Source organism: Tachysurus vachellii, chromosome 12 (genome assembly GCF_030014155.1).
Source record: "Tachysurus vachellii isolate PV-2020 chromosome 12, HZAU_Pvac_v1, whole genome shotgun sequence".
Taxonomy (NCBI): Eukaryota; Metazoa; Chordata; class Actinopteri; order Siluriformes; family Bagridae; genus Tachysurus; species Tachysurus vachellii.
Genome location: NC_083471.1, coordinates 22,217,862 through 22,228,131, shown reverse-complemented (window position 1 = coordinate 22,228,131; position 10,270 = coordinate 22,217,862). Strand labels below are relative to the sequence as shown.

The 10,270-nt window shown below is 36.2% G+C and overlaps 1 protein-coding gene across 1 annotated transcript; it reads right to left on the bottom strand.

The window, feature by feature from the left end:
* Positions 1-2,184: 2,184 nt before the first annotated feature.
* Positions 2,185-5,562, bottom strand: LOC132855384 (serine protease inhibitor A3L-like). Its single transcript, XM_060884284.1, has 5 exons — positions 5,426-5,562; positions 3,693-4,322; positions 3,341-3,608; positions 2,678-2,822; positions 2,185-2,534 (listed from the first exon to the last, which is right to left on the bottom strand). The coding sequence occupies exons 2-5, from the start codon at positions 4,309-4,311 to the stop codon at positions 2,325-2,327; spliced, it is 1,242 nt and encodes a 413-aa protein (XP_060740267.1). The 5' UTR covers positions 4,312-4,322; positions 5,426-5,562; the 3' UTR covers positions 2,185-2,324.
* Between the last annotated feature and the right edge of the window lie 4,708 nt (positions 5,563-10,270).

Here is a 10,270-nt window from a genome sequence, read left to right as displayed (position 1 = left end):
CTCTCTGTAATCGAATGAGTAGGCTGATATACGTTAAGAAAAGCTGCGTAAAACAATGTCCTTCCCGTACACGTCTCGCTGTGTATGTTGGTCTTGAATATACTGAACACTTTTTCACCTAATTAAATTGTTTATCATGCATGTAAAGATAGGATATTATATAAAGAGGAATAAAATAAATATTTCTATTATATCAAACTCTTGTGACGTGTATTTCTAAGCTAAATCTTGGTGCCTGAAACACTCACCTATGTACTGTAGGTGTATTAATAATGAGATATGTGATGGTTGCACCTCTGAGAGATTGTGACCTGCAATTCAAGGCATCCTCTCCTCGTGCCCCAAGTCTTCTGGGAAAGCTTTCAGGTTCCTTGTGTAGGTGTAGGATAAGCAGAACAGAAAACAGAAGGATGGAGAGATTTACATTTTTATACATTTATGAAATATATGTAAAGACCTTCACTAATGAAGTTTAATAAAGAGCAAGGAACAACTGCAGCTTTACATAATACACAACTAACAGCTAATATACAGTGGCTTGCAAAAATATTCATACCCACTGAACTTTTTCACATTTTGACACGTTACAACCACAAAAAATGTAACAAAAATGTATTTTATTATGATTTTATGAAATAGACCGAAAGAAAGTGGCACATCATTGTGAAATGGAATGAAAATTATAAATGGTGTCCAAATTTTTTTATTTTTTTTTCTTACAAATAAATATCTGAAAGGTGTGGTGTGCATTTTTATTCAGCCCCCTTTACTCTGATACCCCTAACTTTGGTTGTAACATGTCAAAATGTGGAAAAGTTCAGTGGGTATGAATACTTTTGCAAGGCACTGTAATTATTATAATTTATTTGTTTGTTTGTTTGTTTGTTTGTTTTTAATGTAAACTCACTGCCATCTGCTGGCAAAAAAAGGACAAGCCACAAACATAAATGACTTAGGACCAAAAATTTTAAACCCGTTTCTGTTCTGATTTACTAAACCAACAAAAACCTTTAAAACCTATAAAACCTTTGGGTTTAATAAACTGAACATGTGTGGATTTACTACAAGTTAGGGATTTATTTTTAAGTACTTAATTTTCTAAAATAACTTTAATCCCCTGTGAACAGGATATTTCCTGAACAGACAGCACAATCTTCCTCAACAATTTGTTGTTATTTAAACAACAATGCATGGAGATATTTCATTTTCATTATAAAAAGCTTTTTGTAAAAGGTTTCTGTCCCTTTTTTGAGCTGGACATGCACAATATACACAACTAAAGCTATATTCCATAGCAAATAAGTAACCATGCAGAAAACTACTGTGTAAATAAGCAATATTTATAAATTGGTGGCATTTGAGGTGAGGCCTAACCAAAATATGTTAGCTACTGCATGCTAGCCTAACCATGCATTAGCAAACAAACATAGCTGGCTAAGTATGTTTTAAAGACAGTGCTTTTTTTTTTTTAACACCGATGATTTCAGTTGGATAAATTGCACTTTAAAAGCAACCACTACTTTGAAGGTAGAAATAAATGTGTTAAAGATAATAAAATTCAGTTAAGGTTCCCGTTGTTTTCTCTGACGCCACTTCAACCTCCAACCGTCGCGATTATCTACGACACCTTTTTATTCCTTTGCAGCCATTTTGATTGACTAGCTACAAATACCTTAATATTACTAATAGATTGTGCTGTGTGCTAATGAATTATGTAACTAATTATGTAAATACGTGGATATCACATACAGTATTAATGTTGTTATGAAATATTTTAGTAATCTAATGAAAAAATAAATTTGTTTCAGTTCATTTCTTGGGGTCACGGTGGCTTAGTGGTTAGCACGTTCGCCTCACACCTCCAGGGTTGGGGGTTCGATTCCCGGCTCCGCCTTGTGTGTGTGGAGTTTGCATGTTCTCCCCGTGCCTCGGGGGTTTCCTCCGGGTACTCCGGTTTCCTCCCCCGGTCCAAAGACATGCATGGTAGGTTGATTGGCATCTCTGGAAAATTATCCGTAGTGTGTGATTGCGTGAGTGAATGAGAGTGTGTGTGTGCCCTGCGATGGGTTGGCACTCCGTCTAGGGTGTATCCTGCCTTGATGCCCCGATGACGCCTGAGATAGGCACAGGCTCCCCGTGACCCGAGGTAGTTCGGATAAGCGGTAGAAGATGAGAGAGAGAGAGTTCATTTCTTTATTTCTTTATTTAGTTTTGCAGTCAGACTCCCATCCCAAAACACACCAGCCCGTACCATCACATCTCTACCCTCCATCACTTCAGTCCTGTATGCGACATAAGACAAGACACATTTATCTTTTTGTTTATTACTGATGGACATCAGAATTTGCAGGATTTACAATTTTCCCCATAAAGAGGATGTTGTTTGTTTTTTGGTCAACTATGAAGGTCATAAATGGCCTATCAAATTTAATTGTTTTAAAGAAGCGCCCAGAAAGAGGCATGAAGCCAATTCCAGTCACTGCTGTTGCTGTGGCTCCAGCTTCATCCACATCTAGAGTGGCTTTATGTACAGCCTGTGGACAAAAAAGGACAAATTACCAATTAATTGCATATAATGTATAATTCAATCATCTTTTTTCCATGCAGGGTAGTGGGCCTAATCTTCATATTAACTGCCTGTAGTTTCAAAACAATTTTGTACACAAACTTTTCTTACCTCAGAAACTAACAGGTTTTCATCAGAAATCCTAGAGAAGTTAGCTTTAGCTGTAAACATATCCATAAATCCCATTTCAGACAGAATGCTGTTCAGAGAATATGAGGTTTTTAGGGACAGTTTAGGGAGGAAGATGCCATACCCACTGGAGAAAGAGAAATGCAGATGTAATTAACAAACTAATCCTGTAGGTTTATAAGATTATCATAAATTATCTGATCCAGTTGTATTTGATTAGAATTAGATAGATGCAAATATTTTTTCACTCCTTGCACTGCACCACACTCCTCTACAAGAGCTGCTCGACTGATCTAACCATCTCTCAGGGTTAGAGGAAGGTAGTATACTGTACATCAAGACTCTTCTCTGCTCTGGAATAAAGTTCCCCTAGATGTTCAGCTGCGTCACTGCTTATCTTCAAAGGACGGGTGAAGACCTACCGCTTCCTGAAACACTAAAACTAGCACTTAATTTTCCCTGTTTGTTATATATGTTATTTTTGTTTTGTTTTTTTCACAATTCCAGATTCATATTATCATATTCATAAAACAAGAAATATCATAAATAAAATCCCCTTAGGGTTTGCTTCAAGATACATAGAAAAGAAGTTACAAATAATTCATCTGTATTTGGTGAAGTGCTATAAATTCATTCAATAATTACCGTTTTGACATCCACTTTTGCCATCTGGTTATGTGGTGTGGACGTAAAACCTCTTCCAAAATTGTAATATTATTGACAGGCAGAGCCAGTATCATGGAGAAGGAATCTTTGTAGTTCAAGTGAAGGACTGTGACAGACAGTTGTTGATCATAGTAGCTGTAAAAGTCATCCCTCACATACATCATTTGAATTGGAACGGTTATTCCTTCATCCACATGGAATTGATCTGCTCGAGTGTGTTTAGGTTCAAATGGGATTGTCCATTTACCTTGAGGAAAAAAAAGCTCTGTGGTTATGGAAAGCATAAGCTGTGCCAATGGAGAAACCATGACTCATCACTGAATGAGGTTACCTTTAAAATATATATAGCTGAGCAGATACATGATGGTACGTGCATCCAAGTTTTCAATAAACTTCCTGATTTTACCATGTGTCTTTTCACTCACATAGTTATTGATTTGATCTGAGGTCTCTGAAGTCTTCTTAAAATCGACGGAGAAGCCTTCGGAAAGATAGAAACGCTTAAGATCCTCCAGAAATTCCGTACGTGGTTTAAAGGTGTTGTTAAAGTAGACGGCACTGCCGACGTTCAGATCTACCCCTGTTCTCTGATTGAGGTTTTGGAGGAGATCGAGGAAGGCTTGGTGCATTTCTTCACTGGTGAATAGAGAGCTGTTGAATCCAAGGCCAGTGAGAAGCTGTTGATGAGTCTCACCACCTGCTCCTAAAGACACTGCAGCCAGAGCCGTGGACACGCTCAGTGGAGAGAAGAACACGTTCTGGGACTGAGCACCAGACACAATGCTTTTGTACAGACGGAAAGCAAAATCATTGTTCATCTCGCTCAGTGCTTTCATGTGGTTTTCAAGATCATCAGAGTCGGAATGTTGTTGTGGATCTCCGTGTACGCTGGTGTAAATCAATACAAAGGAAAAGCAACACCACAACACACGCAGGACACATCGCGCCATGACACTTCTTCCTAGTAGAGCAAATAAATAAATATATAAATGTTATGACATATTATGGTATAATAAATGTTATTATATTTCAAAACAAATCTTTTTTCATAGCAGGCACCCAAACAACAGCTGAGGGATTTAAAATTGTACAGCAAATTTCATAAGATGTAATGTTTTTGTTTCTTTGCTTCCAGTCTTTAACACATTTATTCACTTCTCACTTCCGTAGATCTATTCAGCTATCAGAACTATTAAACTTTAGCAAACACAACTTAACCAAATCTAGCAGTCTTCCCCAAACTGTTGTATCGTCCTGCTTCGTTAATCGTGTATAGCTGCAATCCTCAACCCTATTTGTCTTTAGCCCTAGTTAAAATTAAGGCTATAATCATTAACAGACCTGTAACAGACATGAAAGTAAATATATTGATTATGAGAATGTTTAGCAGTTCTGGGCCAGGTGTTCTTGACACACTCAATGGAAAAAAGAACACGTTCTGGGACTGAGCACCAAACCCAATGCTTTCGTACAGACGGAAAGCAAAAATATTGTTCATCTTGCTCAGGGCTTGTATTTCATTTGATCAGTTTCTGTGTACGCTGGTGAAAAGTAACAACAAGGAAAGGCAACACCACAAACTCTGGACACTCCATGCCATGACACTTCTAAGAAGATGACAAGTAACAGATCATATGGCATTAGCAAACTTATGGACAATGTAATTAAGGATTGATTAGCAAGCATTACTTAAGCAGTTAAGATTCTTACTATTTAACTACAGAATTATAAACTACAGCTCTTTCAGTTGGGGTTTTTATGGCAGGAATCTGCACAAACTTCATTCGTGCTGTTAGTTATTTCATTCAACATCAACAAATTCTCCCAACTGGTCAACAGTTTTGAGTTACGTGTCCTCAACCTGGATGGATGGTACGCAAGTAGTTTCTGGTTAATAGTCAATTATTTAATTAGTCAAGTATATTAGAATTATTTCAGAAATTTTGCACACACATGCACAAGAAATTGCTCACTTTTGCATTTGAATCTGATAAAGTCTCATACCCTCATTCTCATTTTGCAAAGACACTAAATGCAGGCAAAAATAAATAAATAAATACTCACCCAATCGTAACCACCTTCAGCAAAGTCTCTGTTGAAGATGTGCAAGTGTTGTTCTTTGTTAAATGTGCATAGACACCAACCTTTACCCTGTTTATTTTATGATTAGCCTAAATATCTTAATCATTAACTACTTACAAACAGACACTCAGGAGTGGACATTGTAGGCATATCGATTATTTGAATGATCTGCGTTTTGCAATTCAAAAGCTAGTTTGCTAACAGACTTCTCAAGCTTTAAAAGCACATGATTATGATATCTTAATCACTGTTGTCCTATTATTAAGAGAAAGAAACGGTTAAATGTGTATTTTATCTTTCACCTTCTGACCAGGACTTAAGATTAAGTGTCATCAAATCAACTCTATGGCTGAATCCACCCAGTTGGTGTTTCCTCATAAGACCTCATATCCTGTACTGTACAAAGGATGAAAGTTAAGGCTGTTGCTAATGGCTTCCTGAGCCCCAGCCTCCCTGTCAACTAGTCATGTTTTTTAATGTAAGTAATGAATTCTGAACTTTTCAGGCGTTTCTTGGACATACATGCTGCACGCCAAATAATTATAATGGATTTAGGATTAAAGTAGTTCCTGGCAATTAAAGCATGCAGTGCAGGGTTTGCACTGCCTTTGCTGCTGGCCTTCTACAGGGTATATGTTCAGACCCTGCAACAGATGAGATCCCACCTTTCCTACTCTTGTGGATTGTTCTTCAGAAGCCGCACATGACAATAATGTGAAGAAAACATTTAAACATTTAGACTGTGGTTTGTAGCTTTAATGCGGAGCTGCTGATTGGTCAGCTGTGAAGTGCACTGTGACATCATAGGAAGCTGGTGGATTTCAAACTTACAGATTCCATCAATGTATTTCAATTGAAAATCTAAGATTTCAAACTAAAATCTTCTAAAGCAAGTTTCAGGCTTGATCAAGTCTCAAAAATTGTTTGGAGTGTGAATATGGAGATGTGTGTTGAATAACAAGCACCATAAAACTCTACAAAAGCTAAAAAGCAAAAAAAGATAATTCTTCTAAGTCTCATTTTATAGATTTAAAAACATTTGATTATTTTTCAGTTATGCATTTGTTCACTGGTGAAGACATTTTATTCCTTTGCAGCCATTTTGATTTGACTAGCTATAAATACCTTAATATTACTAATAGATTGTGCTGTGTGCTAATGAATTATACAGGGCTCTCAAGTATCACACATTGAGCGTGACAGTCACGCATTTGGGTCTTTTGTCACACAGAAAAACTTACTATTTATCATATATTTAATACGCCGCAGGGATCAAAATGTATCTGTCCGCACCTGTTTCTATGGAACTGGGCAGGAATCAAGCGCGTCTCCCCTGGTGTTCTTAGTCGAGCCTGACACTTATCAGCCAATCAAAAAAAAGGAGGCTACACAATAGCCAATCAGAAAATAGCACTATTGTATCTGGGTAAGATTTAACGCAACAACCAATGAAAAAAAGCATATCCTGTAATGGTTTATTTAAAATATCTTGTCACTCTTGCCTGTCTTCAAAACTTGAGAGCACTGATTATGTAACTAATTATGTAAATACGTGGATATGACATACAGTATTAATGTATGTTGTAATGAAATATTTTATTTATCTAATGAAAAAATAGATGTGTTTCGGTTTATGTGGGGTTTATTTTGTGACGGTCGTCAATGATTTGTGCTTTTCCTATTCCGTACTGGGGGTGGCGCTGTTAAGCGTATATACGGGGAACGTGGTAGGAAGTTATGTAAAGAAGTGTGATTGCGTCTCTCTCTCTCTCTCTCTGAGTATTGCCCGCGTTGCGTTAATGTGTTAATGCTATGTTTAATGCTGCGTCTTTTTCTGCTTTTAATGCTTACGATTCATATTTTGAGGAATATGTTTCCCTCATTGAATTTCGTAAAGCATTGGAAAGTTTGGAGCGTTTGAGAGAGTTTTTTCCAGTCCGGTTATGTTGTAGTTTAGACGCTAATTCAGGGCATCATTATATCGTCGCTGTCGGGCGGAATCCTCGTATCTCCAAAACCATTATTTTTCAGGAAATTAAAAAAACGCCGTATTTTTTGAGTTATTAAACATTGTATCGTTAAAGTTGTTATTATACCTTATATTGCTATCATATACTGTTGTGTACCAACATTAACACAACATTTTCCCAAAGTCACGTTTTATCGGAGATACAAGCTTTATGACTTGTGAGCAGGGAGATGCGAGATTATGATGTCATTGATAAGAACGGACACAGACGTCGCTGCTGCCAGCTGTGTTTAATAAAGTCTGCGGTCACGTTGAGCCTTTTGACAAGAGACAAGGCTTCAATAGTTAACCAAAGCTAATGACTGTAGTTACATACATCTTCCTAAACTCTATTTTAAAGGTTTAAGAGCTATAAGTGATGCAATACAAAACACGATAAGCTGATTAGGCTGTCTAATAGGTGGAAATTAGTCTAATCTGCTCACAAACTTACCTTCGTGGCTCACGGGTTTCTTTCTGCACAGAAGCATTACAGCTATGGATTTTTAACAAAACAGACCTACTCAAATGTATCTAACATAACTGTTTTCACTTGTTAGTGTCCAAAAAACAGTGTTTCACATGCACAGTGCCAAGAGAGGCATTGTCTATAAGTAGGCTGACTTAAAGTCAGTACAATTATAATAAAAACAATAATTTAATGGTGGTACCCAAAACATTCCATTTAATTCAAATACTATATTATAAAAAAAACATTTTAAAACATCAATGAACATGTATAATAAGCAATAATAAATAGATATTTAAAATACATCAATAACACAGATAAACATGATAAAATCATAGTTAAAGGGATAGTTCACCCAAAAAATAAAATTAATAAAGTTCAAATTATCGTTTCACTACGTTATATGGCATGTATACGTATAATAACGAGGCAAAAAGCCAGCCAGCTTGCTTAAAGCGATGAGCATGACGGATGAACATAACGGTTTGCCTTGACATTGTAAGATACAATCCTATCTTATCTGCAGTGCACAGGGTTTAGTCCGCGTTGCAGTGGATTGTCTCGCGCTAAATTCCTGTCGTCAGACGAGCACCAGAACTAGCGGGGGTCAAGATTTTTTTTTTCTTTGAGCCCCACGAAAATCACTTTAGATATCACTTTAAGACGTGTTGATTCGTTGGGACTCTTAATCTTGTGGAGAAATATGCCGCGCAGCTCTCCCATGGAGTGAAGAAGAGGTGGAGTTACGAGATTTCTCAGAAAGTTGAAGTGTCCAATGGAGTTAAGAGATTTGCGTTCAAGCTATTTTCAAGACTTTAGATTGGTTAATAACTTGTAAAAATAACAGACCCACGTGGGGACTGACCAATAGCATCGATATGTGAAAAAATATGAAATTGACCAAATTTGGACATACGAGGTTTCCGCCCGACAGCGACGAAATGTAACATTAGTATGTTTTGAGGAGGGTTTTCTCTGTAGGGTTTTTTTTTTTCCTAGTGGTGTTTATTTTGGCGCTCGAGTTGCCAGATTATGTTGTAAATATTGTGTGTGTGATGTTACGAATTATGTTTCAGGCCCAGTAGTTTAATAAGTGACATGATAAGCAAATTTATTTAATTTTTTTTCTTCTTTTGTTGAACTTTGGATCCAGATGATTTTTTTTTTCTTATGCCTGTTTTTCTCTTACAGTATGTGGCTGCCCTGTTGCATTCTGATTCATTTTTGTTCCTACATAAGATTTATTTCATTGCATTTAATTATCTGTGTTATTTAAATATTTGTTGATTTATTTGTCACTCATTTATTGTTTTTTTTTATTGATGTTTATTTGACAGGGACAAATGCATAAAACATTGCTTTATAAAATACAAAGTAGATGCCATGCATACAGGTTTATAGCCATGACTAATTTGCAACCCCTGTCCCTGGTTAGGCTTGTAAAGTTAAAACAGAAATTACAGAATATTAAATCAAGAATTTATAGCTATTAAAATACATGCAATAAATACATTCCATCCATAAGCTAAAATGGGCTTAAATAAATATAGCAATCACTATAAAACAGAGTCTAGACATATTTAACAATACAAAACACAAAAAAGTATGCATATGTCTGTGCATGCTGACATATGCAACCTTGTGTTTGCATACATTGCGTTGTATCCTATACAGTCAATGTTCACAGAGTTGTTTCAGTTTCAGCCACTGCTTTAAATGTGTATTAAAAACCTTGAGTCTTGTTAATGTTTTAATTTCTGGTAGAAATCGTTCAATAAATTTATGCCTCTTACTAAAAATGACGTCTGACCAAATGTTGTTCCACGTTTTGCGGCTATACAGTTTCCACTAGTTGTGCCTCTATTTCTTATTCCGCTCTTTTGTTTTACTACTAATTGACAGAGTATTTCTGGTGCAAGGTTGTCCATACACTTAGAAATTAGTTTTAAAAATGAATAATTTACAAAACTATCAAAACTCAATATATTATGCTTCCTTAGAATGATGCAATGGTGCCATCTTATAGGTTTTTGGTCCATTACTTTTAATGCCTGTTTATATAATGACCTAATAGGTGTAATTGTTGTTTGATTGGCCTGACCCCAAACAGTGATGCAATATGATGGATGAGAAAATATCATAGAATTCATAAATTGCTGTGCTGCCTTAATGGGTATATATTGTCTTATCAATCGAAAGCAGTTTAAATTAGTCTTGGCAGTTCTACACAGCCTCTTTACATGACTATCAAACTTAAGATGAGAATCTAATGTAACCCCTAGAAATTTAAATTCATGTACCTCAACTATCTCCTTATCATCAATCTTTATTCTAAAATTTGTATTAATCT